The sequence below is a fragment of the Oenanthe melanoleuca genome, chromosome 3 (assembly GCF_029582105.1).
Source record: "Oenanthe melanoleuca isolate GR-GAL-2019-014 chromosome 3, OMel1.0, whole genome shotgun sequence".
NCBI lineage: Eukaryota > Metazoa > Chordata > Aves > Passeriformes > Muscicapidae > Oenanthe > Oenanthe melanoleuca.
Window position 1 is genome coordinate 8,583,810 of NC_079336.1, and position 24,721 is coordinate 8,608,530.

Genomic DNA, 24,721 nt, shown 5'->3' on the forward strand with positions numbered 1-24,721 from the left:
TTGAACAGTACTGGCCTTCAGACAAACCCCTTTTAAGTGCTACCTTTTACACAATCCATTGAAAAAGATGATAAACAATTCCTAACCTTTCTTTTCTACCCTATCTTTTTACGAAGTATCCACCCACCAGAAGGCTGTAATCTTTATCTCATTGAGCTTGTTCACCAGTGCATACCATCAATTCCCACACTGAGCTGAATGAAGTATTTCAATTTTTGTTTTGAATTTGTGCAAAGTAGGGAGCTTGGTGCTAAGACACAAATGGCTGGCTCCCCAGTCATCAAAACTTTATTTATATGTTTTAGCCAACAATGCCATTAGCATTACACAATTTTTTCATTAACTAGTGCTCAAGCCCCCTGTATGCTAGTTATAATCTTGTTCCTCATGATAATTAGTCCACATGCACAGTTCTTTCCTCCATTTGAGCTGGGGGTCTGTTTAGAGTAGGTGGTCAATGAGTTGATGGTCATGATGTCCTCCTGCTGGACTTACCTTTCCTCAGTTACTGCTCATTTCTGCTGACTTCACTCCTGGTGGCTGTCATCCAGACAGCTTATTCATCTTGGGATTTTCTTCCCTTTTCCTTAAAACAACAGATTAGCCAAGCATGCAACGTTCACAATGCAATTGCTTAATCATAACTGTCTAGTCATAGCTACTGATTAACAACTAAACAAGTTGTAGTTTCAGTCAAATCCTGAGGGGCTCAATAAAACATGACTGCTGAATCTTCTAAAACCCTTTAATGAAAATTCTTGCCCAAACCAGGAGGGCCAACCATGCCTGGTGCACCACAAGTATCACCAGGCAGTCAAGGGAGGTGATTGTCGTGCTCTGCTCTGCACTGGTATGGCCTCATCTTGAGTCCTGTGTGCAGTTTTGATATCAAAATATAAAAAAGATAAAAATGTATTAGAAAGTGTCCAAAGGGGAGTTACAAATATGGTAAAGGTCTAGAGGGAAAGCCATACGAGAGAAACTGAGGTCACTGAGCTTGTTCAGCCTGGAGATGAGACTGAGGAGAGACCTCATTGCAGTCTTCAGCATCATCATGAGGGGAAGCCAAGAGGCAGGCACCAATCTTCTTTTCTCTTGTGACCAGTGACAAAACCTAAGGGAAGGGCAGGAAGCTGTGCCACGGGAGGTTTAGGTTGGATGTTAGGAAAAGGTTCTTCACCCAGAGGATGGTTTGGCACTGGAATAGGCTGCCCAGGGCAGTGCTCACAGCACCAGCCTGACACAGTTCAAGAAGTGTTTGGACAACGTTCTAAGCACATGGTGGGATTTTGGAGCATCCTGTCCAGGGCCGGGAATTGGAGGTGATGTGTCCCTTCCAACTCAGGATATTCTATGATTCTGTGAGTCTGGTTTGCCTTGGCAGATGAAATAACTTGGCTCCTCCAGAGTCCCACAGATTTCTGAGGCACCATGTCTCTCCACAGAAAATAAAGCTGATGGTTCTCAAGTGCATCTTATCTATTCCTATTCCACTTCCTCTTGTGTTTGTTATTCTTCCCACTGATTTGATCAACATCCATACCAACCTTAGGGACTCCTTTTGAAGCTGCCCAGGTTTTGGTTAGAGGCGGTACTCCCCAGTCTTCCAGTGCCTCCTGTAGCAGGTGATTACACAGTCCAGCTGCTTCATGCCCGAATCCCTGTCTAACTCCTGAATAAACACCATTCAATCTTGCCAAATTCCTACTATTCAAATTATTTCTTTCTACCTGGTACCCTGGCTTCAACTGGAAGCAAACCTTTCTGATATGCATGGGGTTTAGTTTATCCATTATATCTTCCCTGAGTTCCTTTCACACCTTACCTAGCAGGCATACAGACTCTGTGTCAGGTTCCTGGCTTTTAGGGAAAAAAATTACTGCTAGTTTTTTTTTTTTTTTTTTTTTTTTTTTTAATCTTCACCAAATCACAGAATCATTTAGATTGGAAAAGACCTCTGAGATAACTGAGTCTGACCTATGACCTAACAGCAGCATGTCAACTAGAGTGCCATGTCCAGTCTTTCCTTAAATGCTGCCAGGGACGATGACTCCATCACCAGCCCATTACAAGGTCTAATCAACTTTTCTGTGAAAAATTTTTTCCTAATGTCCAACCTAAACTTCCCCTGGCGCAGCTTAAGACCATGTCCTCCTGTCCTGTTGCTAATTGCATGGCGCTCTTTTGCAAGTCGATCCTCAAAACTTTTTTTTTTTTTTTTTTTTTTCCTGGGGTGTGGGGAGGAATGTGTGTGCTTTAGTGTGTTGTTGCAGTCCAGTGCTGTTTCCTCATTTAGATGCAGCTAAAGGAGACATCCCTGGGGGTGCTGGATGACAGCCAGCTCAATATGAGCCAAGAACATGCACAGGTAGCCAAGAAGGCAAATGGCATCTTAGCCCATATTAAGAACAATATTGTCAGCAGGACTAGGACTAGGCCCTGGTGAGGCTGCACCTTTAGTAGTGTGCTCATTTTTGGGCCCCTGATTTTAAAAAGGACATTGAAAACTGCAGTGTTTTCAGCAAAGGGCAACAAGGCTCATGAAAGATCCAGAAAACATTATTAGGTAGGTATGCCTTATGAGGAACAGCCAAAGGAGCTCGCAGGGACAGCTTTGCTCTCTAAAACCTCCTGATAGGAGGTGGTACTGAGGAAGGAGGTGGTACTGAGGAAGGGGGTGGTCTTTTCTACCAAGCCTAGAGTGAGAGGACCAGAGGAAATGGCCCTAAACAGCCTGGGGAGATTCAGATTATATACTAGAAAAAAATCACTGTCAGAGTGGTCAGGCATTGGATTAGGCTGCTCAGGTAGGTGGTGGAGTCACTATCGTTGGGGGTGTTTAAGAGTGGATCTGGTGCCGGGTTGATGTGGTTTAGTGGTTTTGGGGTTGCAGCAGCAGTGATGGGCTGATGGTTGGATCGAATGATTCAACCTTGGTGATTCTATGATTGGAGCTTTCAAACAATTTGAAGGATAAGATGCTTCGCTACCCCTTTCTCTGCCATTTTTAGGCACCCCAGCTCATTTCAGTCTTTCAAACTACCGATTTCTTTTCGCCTTCACCAGAAGTCCCAAAGAAAGGGACTGTGAGGTTTGAGAACGAGTGAATGACAGACAGAAGGAAACCCCCAGGACGCGCGTCCCGGGATGATCTCCCCTCTCGCTCCTGCCACTCCCAAACGGGTGGCGGGCGCTTGACATCGGGTGGAAGGGCTGGGTGGAAGGGCTGGGTGGAAGGGCTGGGTATCAGGGCTGGGTGGAAGGGCTGGGTATCAGGGCCGGGTGGGCAGGATTGGGCCGAAGGGCTGGGTATCAGGGCTGGGTGGAAGGGCTGGGTATCAGGGCCGGGTGGGCAGGATTGGGCCGAAGGGCTGGGTATCAGGGCTGGGTGGAAGGGCTGGGTATCAGGGCCGGGTGGGCAGGATTGGGCCGTTGGGCTGGGTATCAGGGCTGGGTGGAAGGGCTGGGTATCAGGGCCGGGTGGACAGGATTGGGCCGAAGGGCTGGGTATCAGGGCTGAGTGGAAGGGCTGGGTATCAGGGCTGGGTGGAAGGGCTGGGTATCAGGGCTGGGTGGAAGGGCTGGGTATCAGGGCCGGGTGGGCAGGATTGGGTCGAAGGGCTGGGTATCAGGGCTGGGTGGAAGGGCTGGGTATCAGGGCCGGGTGGGCAGGATTGGGTATCAGGGCTGGGTGGAAGGGCGGTCACCTCCGTCACGGGGGTCGCGCCGCCGCCCTCAGGGCGCGGGCGGTGAGGGGCGGGTCAGGCCCGCCCTCAGCGCGCCCGGGGCCCGGCGGAAGGAGCGGCCCGGCCGCGCCCGCCCCTCAGCGCCGGCTGCTTCCGCCCGCTGTCGGCAGAGACAGCGCCGGCCGCCGCCGTGCCGGGAGACGGGGAGCCTGCGGAAGGGGAAGGTACGTGCCTGCCCTGCCCTCCCCTGCCCCCCCTGCCCCTGTGCCGGGTCCCAGAGCCGCCCTGAGCCCGCGGGCGGGCACCCCCGCCGCCCTGCGGGGCTGGCCCGGAGCCTCGCCCAGCAGGGAGGTGCCGCCAGCCGGCTGTGTCGGGTGTCAGGTCTGTAGCAGACCTGTGCCGCCAGATAACGCTGGTGATATCTGGGCGTGCGGTTGAGGATGGTCTGGCATCCCATGCAGGAAGAAGCGCTTCGTACGTGCTCCCTTGACTTGTTTTGTCATGGAGGAGACTTCGTGAAACGAATGCTAAGTGGTGTCTCCTTTTCCAGAAAATAAATGAGGTGATGCTATTTGTAGTGTTTTTTCTGTGTGTTAGCGCTTGCTCCTGTGAAGCATCTCTCGCAGCTGAGTGATGCTTGCTGTCTTGGTGGCGTGTTATAAAACAAGAAACGGAGGAAAAGTCTGTGACCTGAAAGGCCTATAAATAGGAAAAGAGGAAAATAAAATTATGAATTCTTAAAAGTTAGAAGTGAAATGAGATTTTTTTTTTAAGTGGGAAGAGGCGTGATTTAGTAGAGGAGCTAGCGTTTTGGAAAGGCAGGGAGTCCTGCAGGCTCACACCCTCCTCCGGGAGCTGCAGTCTGTCAGGTTTGCTGTCACTGCTGGTGCCAGGGCAGCAGCGCTCTCAGCACCCACCTTCACGCCTGCATCTGCTGCACAGGAGAAGAGGGGCCTGTGCCAGACGGGGTGAGCAGCAGGTTCAGGAAACTACTAAATGCTGGCATGGAAATGTGCAGTGAAAGAAATGAGGATAATGATGAAGGGCTGTTTGAGGCATGACAGTTGCTGAGAGCTTTCCTAGTGGTAGTTTTTTTGTTGTGTTGCAAAAATGAAGAAACACCTTATTTTCTAGCAAACTGAACTATAATGTTAAAGCCTTGAATGGCTTGAATGATACCCCTGGCGCTCTGGGACCTTATGATGCCCACTTAAGGTCTGAGAGTACATCCCCATGGGCCTGTGTCAGAATCTGGATATAAATCTGTATTCTATATCTCTCATAGACTAGAAGTCTTCAATTACTAACTGTGATTATTGCAGCTTCCTATTTTTTTGTGGCACTTGCTTATGATGTCATTGAGGGAAGTGGTCACACATTTACAGGCCTGGGTAAGCGACGACACTAAGACTTTATACTTTCCATCATGGAATTATTACAAGGATTATATCAAAGCAGTCAAAGTGATTTTTTTATGAATCTTGGGCAGTACCCTAAGCAGATGCCTGTGAAAAAGGCAAGCATGTAGGATTGTACTTTACCTAGTCCAACTCTGTGAGTGTCCACTCAGCTTGCAACAAAGTACAGTCCTGGAACTTTCTCGAACAGATGTGCTGAGGTCTTAAGGATCCACTGGGGATTTCTCCATCAACTTATCCTTGCCTTTGACCCATCCAGGCTCAAGTAGTTCTATGGGTCAAATATCCACTAACTCACTAATGTCTGTTGGTTTTCAACACACTTTCTGCTACTTCTATGTAGTATTTCTTACTTTTTAAATTAAAATAGACAGTGATAGATTGTTACCTGTTTATTTGCCTTGTTTGATTCACAAGGACAATTACAAAAAATAGTGTATGGGTAATGGTAAAACAAAATTTCCAATATGTCTGCCAAGCCAAAAACTTACCAAGTAAATTTGACAAGATTTACTCTAAAGCTTTCTAATTGCACTGTTTTCAATGCTGATTTTATTTATTTGTTTTTTGATTGATAGCTTTGATTTCTTTTAAATGAAACATTTTCCATTCTTGTTGTTTATTCAAATGAGGGCACCTTGCATGGAAAAAGGAGTGGTCCCCATTTTGGATGATGTCTCGGTTATTTTTACTAAGTATTAGAATCAGAATTTCAAGGTTTCATCTCTAGAGCATGCTAAGCATGCATTTGTACAGAAAACATGTTTGCAGGATATGAAGGACAGGTAATTTTCACTTACTTAAATCAGGTATGCTTTTAATAGCAATGTGGCTGTGTTTTCTCTGCTCCTGACAAATCATTGTGTAGACACTGAATTCCCAGTGAAATGTTTGACAACACTGGATTCCAACTTACATGTTGAATGTTGACATTTCAATGCCTTGTGAGGCTTGTAAATAGGTTATACTGGGGGAAGTAAGTTATTCTGGTAGAAGAATATTCATAATAGGAAAAAAATTGTGTAATATGAAATGTCTGAGCTTAAAGAACAGTTAAGCATAAGACAAATCAAGTTTTCACACTGAATACAAGTCTGACTACACAGTCACAGGTGAAATGAATGAGAACTGCTTGTTTGGCTTGCTGGGGTTGCACAACCACCTCATGTAGTGTGACAGTGCCTTGTTACCATATGTTAGGTAATCCTGATGTGCCAAAACAATGTCTAACTAGTGATGCTACAGCTTCAAGTTTGGCAGGGTTTCTTTCATCATTATCCTTCTTTCTGTTTTTCTTTGCTTCCTCCTGCTGCTACCATGCTGTTCACTTCATTCTTTCCTTTTTCCATCTTATCTCTGGCTTCTGTTTTGATTCTGTTCCTGTTGTCCTTTGTTTAGACCAATTCTTTATTCAAATCTTTAGCTTAAAAAAAAGGCAAAACTCTTGTGGTGCAAACTTTTTGCAGAAGTCTGACTCCTCAAATTTTACTTCTTGAAAGAAATAGTAGCACCAACTGGGAATGAGTATCAGATGATAACTGGATCCTTATTTGAACCTGTGATGAGCACAGGCTTTGTTCCTGTATGTATTTGCTCAGTCATGAGTTACCAGGATTTAGCAGAGTTACCTTGATGGGAGGGACTGGGCCCTTGTGCAAAATGCTGTAATAGAGTAACTTTGGGGGTTGCTGGTGTGGTGAGAACAATCTGCAGTTTTCTCAGCATGGTGAATTTCTTTGGATCCTCTTGTGACTAGAACTGTAGGTCTGTATGTCAGAGCCCTGACATGTACAGGCCTTTCTGCAGTACTGGTTCTGGTGAAACCTACTGGTTCCTGGACTGCTGTGTCCAGCCTGTCTGTTCAAGTCCCTGTCCTGTCCTCCTGATGAGCAGAACCAGTGCTCCTTACTGGGAAAGACTCAGACTCCAGGCCTCATATCAGCAGTACAATCAGTAGAGAATTATATTGCTGTAGTGACTCGGAAAGGGATCTAATGCTATCTGGTGTTATTCATGTCTCCTGTTCAATGATTGTCCTGTTTGACTTTGTCCTTTGCACAGAGCTCCATACAGTCTGCTTTAGTCTGTTTTCATGTCTCTGCTTGCAGTACCTTCCTAACCTGTTTAGGTGAGTGGAGGAGTATCAGAATGTACAGCTGCTGCAGGAAACATGAGGAGGAGGTGGTAAGCAGCAAGTATGGGTTGAGGGGTTACTGAAGAATGCAGCTATGACTAGTAAGTTGGTCTACTGTGAGTAAATGGGATTTTGACTAATTCTTTTATGTCCTCATTAGAGAGAAAGAAAACCAGCAGCAGCTGGAGAGATAAGCTTTAAGGCGGGATAAACAGTTGATATAGGATCATATGCAGGTTGAAATAATAAAATGAGAAAAAAAAGGTGTGTTGAATTTGGAGCATATTTTAGGTTAAAGGAGAATAACTAACATGGAAATATGGAAGAAACAAAGAAATAAGGGATAGTTCTGTGGGGAGATTTATGCTGAACAGCATAGGAAAGGATGGGGAAGCCAAATCAAGGGTAGTGTGATGCTAATTGTACTTGAGGACTATTTTTTTTAAGATTTGGTATTTGCCTCTTGTTAGTATTCATTATGCTCTTTGAACTTCTCATTACTTGACAAGACGAAAGAATAGTGCTCTCCATGAAGCAGTAAATCATTCTCATAGAAAGTGCAAAAGGTGTTATTGAACATAAGGTGAAATAGATTTGCTTTTTTCTGCTTTTGCCTGTTATTATCACTGCTGAAAGATGGACGTTTCTTCAAATGCTTGACTTCTGGGAGCTGTAGTTTAAGTGATTATGTAGGTTGCTGTTACTTTACATTGTTGCATTATTATGTTTCATTGAATGTTGGGCAGATTACCTGTATTACTTAAACAGCTGTCCAAAAGAAACATGGAACCTGTAGTTCTTTAGATGCAGGAGGAAAAATAAGAGTATAGAACATATAGCTGAAGAGCTAAATAGTTCTTTGGCTTTTTTTTTTCTTTTGAAAAGGTCTCGTTTTCCCTAGGGATAGTAGGAATCATAAAGAAGCATCTTTGTTTAGTGAGCAAGTGGCTTTTTTCCAGACTCTTAGGCCACAAGCAGTCTTATTTGCATGTATATGTTTCCTTTCTCTCAGTGCTGTTTTCAGTTTCTTCTTGTCCATGTGTCCTTGATAACCTGTTCCTTCACTTTTTTTTTTCTGCAATATATTTTGATATTTTTCCTTTTTTTTGAAGCAGTAGCCTGTGAAAGGCTATGTCTTCTCCCCCATAATTCGCATAACTGTTCTCTTTTGGACATGCTTTGATTTGTGCTGAAGTTTAGAGACCACGGATGTTTCTTCTCTCTGTATCCAAGCATAAGCATGATGGGTTCTTGTTATATGAAGTATAACATTCCCACCTCTAACTTCAGCTGAGTTAAACCCAGTCTGTAGTTGTGGTGTTACGTTTCAGTTTTGATGTCCAACGTAATTCAAATAAACAAATTGCATACTTTGCGAACTTTACTGTATTTGTGACAGTTTTTTCATGCTGTCCATTCCAAAGTGATTTATTCTCCCTTTGGCTTTCTAAGGCAGGGGGCAGCTAGGAAAGTTTATTTACAAGGTTCTCTTGACATGAGTCTGCTGTGTCTTTGAAATTTGTTGGTCAGAAGAGACCTGGAATATTTTTTTCCCCTGGAAATCTTTCTTACCATGTAGATATTGTACTTCAGTAGCAGCTTTTTATGTTCTTTCACATAGATACTCTATTTGACTGAGGTTTTGCTAGCATTGCAATTTAGTCTCAGAATAATAAGTATATTTATTATACTCACATGTTATTCATGCCTACCACCTTCTGTTTTATTCCTCTGTGAGACTTCAGTTTTAAAAGGCCCATTTTTTCTCTGGATCCAGTACTTTAATGCAGTATTTGGAGGAAAATCTCTCTTTGAAAGTTACTTTATTTCACCAGTAAATTTCAGTAGTGTGTACAAATGAACAACTTTTTCTTCCTTTGAGACTAAAGGGTTTCCCAAAATCAGACTTTCTGATCTGAAAAATGCTTCATACTACACCAAGTTAAGCCGTCCTGTTTGCTTTAATGCAAATGAAACCATCATTACTTCCTTGAATAGATTTGTTTCTCTAAGCAGCAGCTTTCTTGTTCATTTCATTTTATGTCATGGACATTCTTAGCTTTATCATCAGGCCTGCATATGACTGGGAAATTGGGAATTTCCTGGAAGAATAGCTACTGCTTTCTTGTAATCTGTGGGATTCCCAACCTTAATTATGCTTATGAAGTTACTTTTAGAAAAAACAAACCAAGACAAAAAACTTGGACTCATTTGGGGTCATTTTCATGTTGGTAGCTCTCAACAATTCACTTTTAAAAAATTGAAGTTGTGATTAAATAGAATGGCAGGACATGATATGCCGGACCTCTTCTACTGCATCCTGAAATGTTTAATAAATGTTTAATGAAACATACTCCACTTTTAGAATGCCATGTCTTTATTCTTTTGGATACTTTCATAGTGGCTGGTATTGTGTGAAGCCTCAGGGACCCTCGGCCACACCAGGGTAACTTCTCAGGGTTTCCTTTACGTTTGCTCCCACTTCAGTCCTTCGTGTTTCTAACCAAGTGTTAAACCAGGACAGCAAATGGAGAAGCTTTGATCTAGCTGGTTACCAAGGACATGGACTCTGTTCTTGGAGCACTGGGCAAGCATAACTGGAGTTTTGTGATCTTTGTTAAACTGAGGTCTGTGTTTGCCAAAGGAGAAAGAGACCAGGCATCAAACTTGGAGTGTTTGCAGTGAAACATCAGATCCACCTGCTGATTGTTAAGCGCTGTAGGCCAACAGCTGATGCTTTCAAGGTGTGACTGCTTATAAAGATTGTCAGTTTGCCTGATTGCCATGGAAGTCTTTCATTTGCTTTTTCACCCTCTTGAGAGTAGTGGGGAAGTCAAGGCCACAAGGCCAAAGTACTGTAGTAATGTAGTTCCATTATGATAATTAACAGAAGCTGGCTTTTTTTTTTTTTTCAGTCTTCAGTACATGCTGAACTTCTCAAAGTTACAACTTGCAGTGACATATAAGGATTGGTTAAAAGTTATGGTGGGCCTTCCTTATCCATTTCCCCAGGGTTTTGATCATCCTGTCTCTTTAGTAATTTTGTGCCAGACCAATGTATCATTGTGGGATATGAAAATGTTTTCCAATTTGTTGATTCCCTAACTCCAAGACACTTTCAAATTATTCACATCAGAGCAAAGCACCTTTTTGGAATAAGGTTGGTGGGGAATGCATCTGTTTCTGCTTTGACTCCTCAAATGGACCTTTCCAAGCTAACAATTTTTTTATTTGTGAGTTTTATTTATTGTTTTGCTCAATAATTGCTTTTGTAATGTTTGGTAGTGACAAGGGACCACTTGTCTGGTATAAAAGGGATACACAAAAGTTATTTTTCCTACATCCCTAACAGTGGGACTGTGCATACTCTCTTGGTCATTGCTACAAGATTATTAATGGTAATATGATGTTACAAGGTCTTGCGGGTAGGTCCAGTTCTTAAAACTAGGTTTCTGCCTCCTTAGGTCTTTGCACAGTCCTCCATATGGTGTCTCTGAACTTGAGGAGTGATTACAGTTTTCATTCTACTTCAGCTTTTTATCATTACAATCCTAAACATGAGTAAGCTGTACCCCACTTCCACATGTGTCACCGATATTTTTATACAGTCATCAGTGAAATTCTCCTGGCTGTTTTACTTCTTGAGGGAGGAGCATAGGGAGAATGACACAGGAACAAAACAAATTGAAGGCATTGTATTGCAAGCTCATCAAGTGATCACTAAAAACAAGGCCTCCTAAATATTTCACTAGTTTTAGAGGAAAGCAGTGTTATTTGGTATAACTATATTGCTTTGTTTGATGTGTCTGTAGTGTTAATTTTTTAGCTTTGTTCATTTTTACAAATAATGCCTAACAGTTTTTATTTACTAAGAGCTAGTGTGAAAGGGACTTGTGTATGACTTTGACAGAGAATTGTTCTGGAAAGTACAATGAAGAAATGTTTCATTTTTATGTGCTCCTGGCTGCTGCTGCTTTTCTTACACAGAATTGGTCAAGATTTGTGTCTGATGTCACAACAGCTTGCAGAGTCTTTGGCCTGTGTTTGTTGTTTTCCCTGAGAAAATCTGGCATCCATTGTTAGTTGTTTGTCCAGATAAATCTTTGATGAGATCTGTGCATCGTTTGTCATGTCATGCCTCATCTCTTACATCATGTAATCCCCCCTTTCCACTGTTCCTCTTTGCAGTTTTCTTACCAGGTCGGTCAGTCTGTCCCTTTCTAGTTCCTCTAGCTATGAGCATGTAAGTTCCAGTGTGTAGATCAAAGACATCAGGTCTGGATGATTCTCTTGTGGCAATAATTTTGGAGAAATTGTCAGAGCCTTAGTGTAGAAGGTAGCTGAAGGAATCTTGCGATTTTTCCCATTGTTCTTTTGTATTCTAAAGTTGAATCCAGTCTCATAAAATCACCTGTTAGGGCATGGTTTCTTTTTTTATTTAAGCTGGTACAGCTAATCAATAGAACACATCCTCTTCAGTTTCCTATATTTTTGGGGGACTGGTCTAGTTTAGATTCCTTTTCTCTGCATTTACTAAGGTACTAGAAAACTTGTTTGAGATCGTTGTTTTACCTCCTGCTTTATTTTTTTCTGCTGTTTTAGGGCCATAAGAATTGTAAATTGTTGATTTTTGGAAAACTCTGGAGAAAACTTAGTCAGTCTTTCTGCTGAGATCAGAATTACTGTATTGTTCAGTCTTAAAAACCTCCAAGAGAGGTTCTGCTGCCTTCCTAGCAATCATCCGTTGCCTTTTTAGCAGCTATTTTTTTATGATGCCTTGGAGTGTCAAGACACAACTTGTGGCTGTTTCCTCTTGTTTTACCATCTTTCATTGCAAAGTAAGGTTTGGCTATGTTGCTTTTGCAGGTCTCCTTCAAATGGCTCTAGGTTGCTATTTGATTACGGCATGGGAGCCTGAAAAAGCACTGTCCTTAAAGCTTTTCCTCTAGCCTAGTTATTTACTTGACCCTCCCAAGTTTCCTTGTGTTCTTGATGTGGTGGGGTTGAACAGAGCTGGGCTCAGTGTTGTTCAGTATTTTTCTGATGAAAATCCTGAGTTTTATAGGCTCCAGTATTGACCCAACATTACTTGACAGCTGGCAGACAGTAGGTGATTATCTTTTAAGCTTGTTCAGGTACTTTTCAAACTATGCAAGTCAGTTTATTCAGCCTGCATTTCCTTGGCCTAGAAAGGAAGAGTGGGAGACAGTGCCAAAGTTCTTAATGCGGCGGTGTGCATTGCATTTACATATTTTCTTACATTCTTGTAGCCAGGTATTTTATAATTGAGGGCAGTTGCATTGCTTGAGCATGATTTGCTCTTGGCAGACTCGTCTCTTATTCTGAATTAACATCTTTTCCTTTATGTGATTAGAGGAGCTTACACAATACATGCTCCTGTGATTTTTCCTATGGACTCATCTGAGCCAGGTCTGCCTATAGAGCCTTGAGTGCTCTTTCTTGCCTTTTCTGATGAAAAATGGCTATGATTTTGAATACCTTTTCATCCTTAACTATCAAGATGTCCACTGATTTACAGTGATTTTTGCTAAAGAGCATCTTTGCAATTTGGACTTTATGGTGTATCTAGTCCAGTCTCATGAATTTACATATATCCAACTTTATAGGTTATCCCTAAGATGTAGTCCAGGTCCTTTCTCAAAAAGGTCAAAGCAGACCAGGTTGCTGAAAGCATTGTCCAGTTTGAGATCGTCCTGCCTTTCAGGGCAGCTTTTATTATTTGATAGTCCTAATTGTGCATGTGGGGGAAACCTTTGTTACTGGAATTTCCATCACTGCAGCTTTTGACTGTTTTTTCCTTGTCCTTTGGACATGCATCACATGCTTCAGCATCCATATCATCTAATGGCTTTCTCCAGTATATTGAAGTTTTGCTTGTCTGAGTCCAAACTGGACACAGTTCTCCAGATGCAGTCTTTCCAATGCCAAGCAGCAGAAGATAAGCACATTCCAAAATTGCAGACTATTCCTTGAGCTTGATGGTTAAAGGGGCTCATTACTAACTCATTTTCAGCTTGTTAATCATTTGTGTCTTTTTGGAAAGCCACTTCCAAAAGCTTTTGAGCCCCCAGCCTGTGTTGCTGCATTGTGTTGCTGAACTCTTTCCATTTCCATTGAGGACTTTCCATTTGCCCTTGGCTTTCATTTGGTTCCCACTTTTCCAGGCTGTTGGTTTGTTTTCTTCCCCCTGACATTTTGCACAGCCCTTCTGGAGTAGCTCCTGTCCTCTGTGCAGATGTTCAGTGAAGACACAGAACATTATTAACCAGTACTGATCTTGAAAGGCATTGCTGGTATGTTTCATGTGGTTGTGGTTGTTTCATGTTCTTGGGTACAACTTCGAGAGGGATTTTTTTTGTAATATAACTTTCTGTGAACTAAGGTAAGCTTGACTGGGCTAGAACTCCCCGGGCACTCTTAACATGGGTGTGGTGGTTGCCTTTTTTTGCAATTTCCAGACATGTCTCTCAGTCATAGAATCGTTAAGGTTGAAAAAGAGCTCTAACGTCATCGAGTCTGACTGTTAACCCAGCACTTACATGTTTATCACTAAACCATGTCCCCAAGGGCCACATATACACATATTTTGGATGCTTCCACCACTCTCCTGGGTAGATTTTTCCAATGTCATTGTGACCAGAAAGGATAGAGAGCGACCTCACAGTAACCTTGGCCACGGACACCTTGGGGTGTGTCACTCATATTTTGTGGAACCTTGTATGTCAAATCTGCCTCAGTGGTCCTTTCTCCTTTATTTTGGTTTCACCATTGTTTTATGCAACTTAACTTTTCCCTTGTTACCATTGCATCTTTCACTGCATCATCATGCTTCAGAACAGGTACACCAACATGTTTGTACTGTCTTGTGATCAAATATTTCATATATTAGATATCAATTTACTTACTCTGATTACATTAAGTGGTGCTAGTCTGAGTTTGTGATAACTCTTTCATTAGACACTTTTAAGTGTAGATCAAATTTTGATATTTCCAAGTTATCTTTTAAATAAAATGTCAATTCCAAGTAATAGTGTAGGATGGAGCTGTTAAAATGTTCTATCAGGAAGGATGCATAGATAATTAGCCTAATGTTTGCAAAGCACACTTAGCGCATTTTGGGGTCAATTGAACCAAAGATGAAAAGAATTGGTCCTATGGCAGGGGTAATCTGCCCTTTGTAGATAACTGTTTTCAGATATTTCTGTCTGAAAAAATGATTGTAGGTAGCTTCTGGATCAGTAATGAGATACCTAAATATATGTGTTGGTTTGCAGGTGCAAATGTATGCCTTCATATATTTTTACTATAGGCTTTGCTAACCAGGAGAGGATTTTTCTAATCATGAGGTGGCAGCCAAGAAGCTGATCCCACAATTATTCATGTATTGGCACATAAGGATTTGTATCCTGTAATAGGAGTTTGTTTCTGGTAGGCACCTACATTAAGGGTGTGTTAATCTAGAGCAAAAGCCTCATGAATTGAAACCTGTATTTCAGTATTCTGGCAGACATTTTGATACTAGATTAAGCAATCTTGGCAGAAGCTGAATTTCTTGTAAGACTTTTCCTGCATGGGGTAGAGAATTTATGTGCAGGGGTTGAAGAGAAGGAAGAAAATACTGCTTGGGATGTAATAAGGTCTGATTTCCTAGGTAGTTGCATCTCTTTGAGTCTCCATGATAATTCATGAAATTCCCACCAGTCAAGTTTGTCCTTCTGTCTCTTCAACATTCTAGGAGCTGCTGTGGCACAAACTGGGCTCTCACTGTGGGCTGACAGAGCCAGTAGGAGCCTCATCTCTCAAGATCTCTGCCTGTTAAATCAGTTTGGAAATCGATAGACCATCTTAAGATATTTCTAGGGGAAATGCAGGCAATTTGTGCCAAAGATAGATGCCTGTAATAGAAATACTGTTCTTCAAAGCTTCATTTAGGAAGAAGGAAGGAGATTCAGAGGTATTTTTGGCTGTTACTGATTTCATCTTGAAACAGGACTGAATAGTATTATGGGAATATATCCACTATCTTTTCCCTGTTTTTTTCTTCTGTCTATTCTGATTACCAAGGGCCATAAAGTCTCAAATTAAAAACCTAACAATAAATGAATAAAAATCCTTCAGATATTACATAGAGAGAAGCCACTTGGGGTTATCTCAGACAGGCAGTTTTTCAGATAACCATTTCTTCTCTAGTTGCAGTCTTCCTTCCAGGTACTGCAGCACTGTGTGTTTCTGAAATTAGGAGTTAAAGACTGGAGTAAAGCTACAAAGCAAGTCTCTGTGAACCTGAAAATCCTCCCATGCCAGTCCAAAATGTATTGCTGATTTCTCTGTTCTCATTGCTTAACTTCTGACCTTGATGATGGAAATAGTTCTTTTGTATGAAGAGTTGTCAATGACATTTCCATTTAGATTTGTTAGTGAAGTCAATTCAGAATGAAAATATGCAACATGGTTCAGAAACTTTGCCCAAAACCTAATTTCTTGTGAAAGAACTGGTTGCTTTTGCTTCTTGGACTTTAAACACGTCAGAAAAGGGGTGACAAGTTATGTTTACTGTGGTTGTTGATCTAACTGGATTTTTTTGTTGCTCTTGGCTTCTTTAAGCTTTAAATAATGACTAAATAAAAGCAGGGAAAATGCATTAAAAATAAATCTTTTTATAGTTTGGCAAAATTCACTTTACTTACATTTCAGTCACAAATTAGATAATAACATGGCAAACAATGAAGTAGTAAAGATCTCTGCATTATCACTAGAATAACTTCTTTTGGGGGATGCTGGAGTGAAATAGGCAGATGGGGGTACAAGGTTTCATCCAGAGAATTGTGCTTTAATTGACATTATTAAAGAATGTTTCTCCTTTTCCTCCCAGAAGTGTTTTTCATTTGTACTATATTCAGTTTTTTTCAAGGTGCCACTTGTTAGTTCAGAACATGTTCTGTCTTTCCTGCCTTGTTTGTTCTTTACCTTAAACCTTTCAAAACCCCAGATTAAAACTGGAAAAGTAAGGAAATGTTGTTTCTTCAAGTGTGCTTTTCTAATGTTGCCAAATGTCATTACTTAAAATTTCAGTCAGATCTATTCCTTTTAAGTTATATAGCACTGACAATTTTCCAGTGGCTATTAGTGAGGGTAGTGCCTCTCACTTAATAGTGCAGTAGACCCTGTAGATCTTTCAGGCTTTGGTTTATATGCCTGATATGTCACAAACTGACTAGGAAATAGAATTTGTGTCCTTGTACTCAAAAATGAACAGTCCTTTTTCACTGAGCAAAAATAGTTGAAAGAATTAATGTTATTTTAAACTATGCTTTCGATGATTAAAGATCATTGTGTTACGCTGCAATAACCAGTTTATTATGCAGCACACAAAACTTGCAAAGACATTAATGCACTAGTTCTGTTTGATAGTTTTTCATTTGTTTGCCTTCAAAAGGGTTTCAAATGAATCTTCTCAGTGTATGAACAAGAGATTTGAAATTATTTGCCTTTAAGGCAGAATAGAACTTATTGTCCAGTTCATCATTGTGTATGTGACAGAAACTGAAAGATGCTTTCTCTCATACAATTGTAACATGTATCAACTTCTACAGCCCCTTAAGACATCAAATACTGAACTGGGCCTCCGATTACTGGATATGACAGCTCTTGGGGGTGAGATGGTTTGGCTGGTTTTTTTTGCAATTATTCTGGGGTAAGCAAAGAAACAACTCTGTAAGTATTTACCTGTTATAACAGTATTGTATTCGGCTTAACAGCAGACATGAGGTCGGGGTCAGAAGAGCCAGTCCCCTTACATGAAGAATTTATCTACTGCTGTGGAGCTGCTACCCACGTCTTAAAGTGTGGGCCCTGGAAAGACCTCTCAAAAGATGAAAGTAAAAATCTACCCAGGCTCTTGTTCATGATTATTCCAGGTAAGGATCTTTTCTTGTTAAAATCTAGAAGTTTGTTGGTTGAAAGGGGTATGTCCAGTTTCATTTTCAAAAATCTCCCTATGTAAGTGGGTAGATTTTGGCTCATGCACATGGCCAAAAAATCAATAATAATGCAGGGGTGAAATTTCTTTGTTACATTTGATTGTAGAACTCCAGACTGGGTGCTGTCTGGGGTGCCAGAACTGATGCCTGGAAAGGCTGACCTGGAAGAGAGAGTAGACAGAGCAAAAGGAATGAAACAGGTATTTATTGAAAGGATACACCTTGGGCAGTGCAAGAGCCTGGCTGGGGCTTTGCCCAAATCAAATCCAAGATCCTAGTCATGAGTTTTTACACTTTTATAAGTTTTGGTTCATTTACATGTTGGGTTCAATTGTCCAGCCACCAACCCCAGGCTATGAAGTATCAGCCCCTGGCTTGCCCCCTTGCCTTTGACGTTTTTTATGCTTTTTGAGTAATGGGTGTCCTTGATTCTCTAGCTGGAAAAGGATTGTTTTGTCTAACTACCCTGTGAAGAGAACTTAGTAACACCTAGTATGAAGTTTCAGAGTCACACAGCAAGCAGCAGAGAAATCTGAAAAATATAAAAGCTAAAACCCAAGGTGTCGCTACTGCTACCTTTATTTTTAACAGTGGCAGAAGGCACTACTTAGAAATTAGAGTCTTACTCATTTACTTTGTGGTTGTGCTTTACTAAGAGCATTGTGGGTTTTTGTTTATTTTCATTGCTATTCTTCCATTTATCTCTTGCACCTTGAAATGTTACTGCAATGCCAGCTGTGTGCCAACTGACAGATAAAAGTTACAGTATTTGAGGGAAAATCTAGATCCAGATGTTTTTGTTTTTTAAATAGTAAAAGTTTTTTTAATTTAGATTTTTGCACATGAATTTTTATTCTGGTCCTCTTGAACTCAGTGGGTATTGTACAGTTCTTCATTATATTTAAATATGCCTGTCTTAAATTGAGATTTCTAAAGTTGCGTTTGGTTTATGTTAATTGAATGGAGAAGTCCTAATTTCGTTGCAGTCTACCAATGAACTGTAGAAATTCTGCCTTTAGCAAAAGTAGAGCTTGAGCACAGATACTGTGACTCTTTCAATGCCTTACAGTTTGCAGATTTCTAATGCTTTCCATAGTTTATTTGAATGTACTGGATACTATGCTTATTTCCCCCAGAATGAGTGGTGTAAATAATGACTTTTCATGACTTTTCTGACTATCAACAACTTTGGTTCACCGGTAGTGTACGTAGTTGCTGTTTATGGGACTGTGTGTGGCTTGGTCTTTACTTGGTGGTGCAAGAGAACACAGGTGCAATTTTTCAGGGTTTATTTTTCAGTGTTTTGGAAGTTCAATGGAATATTTTATGTTCATTTCCTTGGGCACAATGGTTTTATGCCTTTGCCTCCTGAAGTTGAATAGTAACTTTTTAAGCCAGTGATAGTGAAGTTTAAGTTCTTCCCTTAACTGAAAAGAGGCAGCATTCTTTGAGTATATCTTGTTCCTGCTTTGTGGGAAATACACCTTTTAAACCAAATACACTATGCAGAATCTCTTTAGTACCTCTCTGGAGGTACAAGCCTGACTTCATGCTTTTCAATTGCTGCTTTCTCTCAGTTAAGGCATTTGTGGAAGGTTTAATTGAACAGCTAGGTTTAGAGTTTCTTTTTCCCACAAGTTCTGGAGCTTTCACCTGCCTTCAGGCTGATACATTCTGTTTGGTATGATAGTAGAGGCTGTAACAGGGATAAATCTAAAGCTAGATTATATCACTAGAAAGATATGCAGGGGAAGAGCACAAAAGTTAAACATTAGCATCCAAGGCATATTACTTCTACAAGGCACGTAAGTAATTCTGTTCAAAATGTACCAAGTCGCATACATTGCATGGTCTCCATATTCATCACAGGAAACTTTTAATGCCGTAAAATGCAGTGGCAGGGCTACATGGAGCTAATTTCCTGGTGAACAGTTCTGTGAAGACTCCTTAATAACATCTTAACTAGTTAGATGTTCAGAATTAGACATTAGTGAAATATTCAGTGTGCTTCTGTCATGGTCTTCAGGCTCTTGCAAGCAGCTGATTTATGGTTTTGCTCTTATTTCAGAATTATGTTGTTAGCAAGCTGAAGTTCTCTCACTGTGAAAACAGTTTAAAACCTCACCAACCACTATAATGTTATCTTCACTTTAGGTGCCCAATTTCAGTAGTTAGTTAAGATACCCAGGCTTCTTGCTTTAGCTGGCAGGGAGCTTAGTGGGACCTAGATAACTAAGTGCAGTTTTGCTTCTCATAAAACAAATGGTGGAGGTTTTTGCTACTGTTATATGCCTCATTTTCAGCCTTCAAGGGAATCTGCCACACAGCCTTAGGAGAGATCCGGACATTTGGGTCATCTGGCAATGTGTTCGTGTACCTAAAGAGTCAGGATTAGATAGCATTCCCCTTGTGCTTTTGTAACTTCCTGAGTATGAAATGTGGAGCCCTTCAGGAGTCCAGCAATTTTCACACTTGAGAGGCATGTATCCATGGTTGAGATTCTTTATGGAATGAGGGAAAGGGGCAAAAGGACAGCTTGGTACACAAGTCAAGGAAAGCAATAGCCAGACAAGGGCAGCTCTGGCTTTAGAAAGAGAGTATGTGCAGCCAAATGTTGAGTGATCCAAAAACTGAAGGTGGTTAGTCCTGCTGCACGTGTTACTACTCTTCATGTATTAAAGTGCTCTGGTACATACTTTTCCAGTCCTAATGAATTTCAGTCATATGATTTTGTTGACATGTAGTCAAACTAGAATTGTGCGTGGGTATTGAGAAAGATGACAGAATTCTCAGCTTCTGCTGGAGTTGAATTGTTGCAGGAGATTTGAGAATAAATCCTGTATGTTTATTTTCATTTTGTGTTTTAATCATGTTACTCCAAAACAGGGAGGATTCCTCTCAGGTCCAACTTAGCTTTCTCCCTCTCACCGCGTTTTAAAAAAAATAACTCCAAAACATTCTTCTACTCTGAAATCAATGGCAAAATTCCCATTGACTTAAAATGAGGCAGGATTCTGCCTTCTGAGAACTGATAGCTCACTGTGCTTGAAGCAGTTGAAAAACAGAACATGCAGCAGAGTTTAATCTCATTTAGCTGCAACAAGCTAATGTTTTTTAATTAGTGGCAGTGTGCGTGAACTTAAAATTTTAATAAAGCTTTACTGTATTAATTGAAATGTTTAATACACACATTTTGTTTCATAACATTTTTTCTTGTGTCCACAAAACCTCTGAGGAATAATAATGTGTTTACTAAAGTAACTATTATATAGAAGGTCCAATTTTTTCTCAGTGCAGAATATATTAATATACTTTGACTTTCTTAGTATGAATTCTTTTCTATTAAAATTTATGAGATTTACTCATGAGAATAACATTAAATGTGTACAGTTGAAGATTCAGGTCCATTGTTTTCTGCAAATGATGTTTTTCGTCTTGTGTCCTAAAGGACTGTTTTCATTTTTGCACTATTTGTTCAGTGAAAATTAGCAGTGAAATACAAAATCTACTACAGCAATATTTAGCATTGTTTGTGTTCATTGAAAACCATAATCCACAAAATCCACAAAGTGTAATGAAATTTTTTTTCTGCTTTAATACTGTCTATTTGGGCCTGCGTATTTATGAAACATTTAGTCTTGTAAATAAATACAGATTTTAAAACCACTGTGCTGTTTAGCGCATGACATTTTACTTTTCATCAAAGTTTTCTTTGCATTTCATTGCAGGAGTATATTGGGATAGCTTTGTTCCAGGCTACCTGTAATTTGTGTTACCATTGCTGTAAACAAGGCAATTTCGCAATTTCCAATCTTTTACTTGGGAAGCATATATAATGTAAATAATATTTTTTGTGGTAAATCATGTTACACAAGTTTCATTCATTAATATAAAGAAATATCAGAATCTAGTTCTGGCCTGCATGTTGAGTACTCCCTATACTTTGCCAGGTTTCTGGATCTGCCTGTTTGCCGTTGGATCACTGCTGGGTTTTTGGATCCTCTTACTGTTTTACCACCTCATACTGTCACTTGGTGATGTTTAAGGGCTATGAGGACTTAAACAGACACTTTTTTCAAGTATAAAGATCTTTCTTCTGAGATAATTGTCTGAGTCAATAATTGCTTATGCTCGACAGAAATTCAGGACTTGGATTCTCTTCATCTCCTAGGAGTAGTTACATGTACTACTTGAACAACACTTTCACTTGAAAACTACTGAGCTATTTTTCAGCAGTGAAAACAGTGCAAACAATTTGCCTGGATTAGGACAAGTCTTTAGTATATTGTCTCTTGAGATGGGAATTCCTGTTAGTTTTAAAGTCTTTAAAATTCCATTTTTGACTGTAATAGAGGGACTCTGAAAAGCTTTCAGTACATTATCTGGCTTTATCTCACCTGCTGTTTTACTTAACAATCACCCTCAACATTTACATAAGAAGATTTATAATAAGAATCATTGTGTTCTAATATTTTGCAATAACACTAATTATATAGCCCTGAAGCTTAGTTCCTTTGTATTTTGTTTTTTGGCTGCCACCAAACCAGCTTTCTGAAAGTTATTAATCATTCAATCTTCTCAGCAGTTACTGAAATGAATTGCTCTTCAGAGGGTCTGCTGTCACCACTGAGACCAAGGGGTAAAAGAATCTATTTCCTCATTCAGCAAACTGTAAAGCATGTTTAATTCTCTTCAGTTTTGTTTTAGAATGAGTTGTTGATTTATACAAGATTTATACAAAATTTATATGACTAAATGCCCTTGTTGGTACATAATCTTTCTGTTACAACTTGATCTGTAGTTAGGATCTGGTGAGGACTCTCAGTATCAGCAGCTGAGTGTAGCTTCTGGCAGCCCTAACCAGGATATAATCTGGAAGCCTGTATGGAATCTTGGCACCTCATGTGGGTGGATCAGAACTGTTTATGTGAAGCAAAATCTGATTTTGGAGTCAAGACCATTGAGTTACTCGGGGAAGATACTTTATCTTCTCAGACACTACTTTCCAAGTCAGCAGCCAGGGTCTCCTCCTTCAGTACATAGCAGTGTTCATGATTTGCCTTTGAAATGCAGCTGGAGGGAAGGGAATATTGCTGGCAATAGACACACATATTAAGAGGAAAACAGATTTCTTACCTCCTGGGCAAGGGGAGTTCTGGGTCATGTGTGTTTTGTGCCTACAGTCACTGAATGAGCTCCAGCAACATTCTGTGAACAAAGCTGAGAACCTGTTCTATCTGAATGCATTAGGCAGTTTTTTCTTCTTTCTAGTTTTGTGGTTGGTTGTTTTTATTTGTTGGGGTTTTTTTTTGATGGAACAGTACCAGAGCATCATCCAGGAAAAAAAGTCCGTCCTCGTGTGTTCTCTGCAGTTTTGTCACTATCAACAGGATTATGAGAGCTGTTATGAAGCTTGGGTTGATTTTTTTTATTTGTTTGCTTTTTGCTTGGTGGTTTGTTAATTTTTTTTGTTTATTTGTTTTTTTGTTTTTTTTTTGGTTTTTTGTTTTTTGTTTTTTGTTTTTTTGTTTTGGTTTTTTTTTTTTTTGGTGGGAGGGTGTGGGGTGGGTGATCAGGCTGAGTCCATGACATGACACTTGGTTTAGAAAGGGGTTCTAAGGCCCAATTACATCCAGTCTGATACTAAACAACTAATTCAGATGCAGAAGGAATGAGCATAAATTTCTGGGTAGTTTGTAGAACCAATAGGTAGGGATAGGACTGCCATGAGTGTTTCTGCCTACTGAGGGGTTAGGTTGCCCTGAGATGTGAATTTCTACTTGTGGAGATAATCAAAACTTGGCTGCGTGTACAGCGTGCTCTGACTGCATGAGCAGAGAGAGGCTGGGCTCAGAGATCTCAGATGATCCCTTCCAAATTCAGTGATCCTGCAAATGTGAGCCCTGAACTGGCCATCCAGGCTCTTGTCCATGTGTGGATTCTGGTCTTGGTTGATATTGGATTACTTTCAGAAGGTACTAAAGTCGATGGATAATTTCAGATAAATACTTGATAAGAGGTATTCATCCTTTCAAAAGCTGTAGTTTGCCTTCACAGTACTGAACATGAAACTGGCTTTGTTAGGTGTCGGGAACCAAATAGAATTAAAAATTGGTAAGGAATGAAGCTTGCTTAAATACAGTATAAGCAGAGTATGCCAGAAGAGGGAGCTGTTCTAAAGATTAGAAAAAAAATAGTATGTTTTGGCAAAGTTATTGCTATAATAGCTAGATATACCATACTACAGGCTTCAGGCTCTCCTCTGAATGCACAGGTTGATTCTCTACTGTATTCTTTTCAGAAAAAAATTACTAGTTTTATAAGACCATGTGACAGTCATTAACCAGTTATGTTAGTTGTTAAGGGTCATACACATGCCTTATATTTGCAGTAGGAGGAGTGAAATAAAGCACGTCAAATTAGAGCAGAGAATATAAGATTGGGAGTGCTGGGTTTTCTGTTCCACCTTTCCTTTGGGTTGCTTCTCAGTAGATGGCCAGTCATCCTCACAAATTGTGTTCCAAATCACCAAAGAAATCTTCACTGGCATTTACAGTATTTATAATTATACAGTAACCTAAGCTTCTAAGCTGCCATTCACTTACAATCAGCTAACACCAAGTAAATAAATTAACATAAAAGCACAGCTTCATAGAATAAGACATTAAATACTTCTTCTGGAATGTTTAAATAATTGGCCAGTTCCATGGGCAGCTCCTCTCTCACTCTGAAAATTTCTTGTGCCAGGGCAGGTATCACCTTCCAGTGTACAGCAGTAAATACCCAAAGGACATTAAGGAAAACAACTCATCACATGAAAGTACTTCAGGTCTTTTTTAAAAGAATCATTCATTTAACTTTGAATTTTGAGGGTTGAATTAAGTAATGCTTCTACATGCAATAAGAATTTTTAGGTGATATTCTGAAAGTATAACTAAACTTCTGCTTATGTTGAAAAAAGCTGTGGCGGTCTCCTGTTCATACACTAACTTACACTTAAACCTGGATCACGTAGTTCTGGTGACCTAAAGCTGAGGTTTTTTTCATGTGGAAGTTTTCCATCATATTAACATTGTGCTTTGTGTGTTTATCATCACCTACCTCTACTAGTATAAGATACAAGGTTTCATGAGTCCTATACCCTTTGCTTATTTTGGTCATACCATCCCAAGAAGAGTAGTGCATCTGTTGTCCATCCTCAGCTGAGACAATGGAGCAGAGAAAAAGGACATTTTAGGTGCTCAGAAATGAAGATGTTATTTAACACATCTGGTCCAGGGAATCAACTTTAAAATCTTGTTTGAACGGAGTCTTGGCTCTCTTGACAAGGCATGTGGAGGATTATGGAGCTCAGAATGGCATCTAGTCCAGCTGGCACATTTGACTCACATGTGGCTAATCAGCAGGAACCAAAAAAAGTCTGAATTTTGCATCTGAGTTGTGTCCTGATTATATGCTGTTCATATCCAAACAGCTGAGCAG

General features: G+C 40.3%; 1 protein-coding gene across 7 annotated transcripts in view; it reads left to right on the top strand.

Moving 5' to 3' along the window:
• Positions 1-3,775: 3,775 nt before the first annotated feature.
• Positions 3,776-24,721, top strand: part of LDAH (lipid droplet associated hydrolase) — a 111,255-nt gene continuing 90,309 nt past the window's right edge. For 2 of the 7 annotated variants that reach the window (XM_056487712.1, XM_056487718.1), the window contains exons 1-2: positions 3,802-3,910; positions 17,018-17,176. In XM_056487712.1, the coding sequence (XP_056343687.1) occupies positions 17,023-17,176 (154 nt within the window). In that variant the 5' untranslated portion in view covers positions 3,802-3,910; positions 17,018-17,022. Of the gene's footprint in view, positions 3,911-7,208; positions 7,289-17,017; positions 17,177-24,721 lie in introns of those variants that run through there. The other 5 variants (XM_056487716.1, XM_056487717.1, XM_056487714.1 and 2 more) reach the window with 5 other exon arrangements.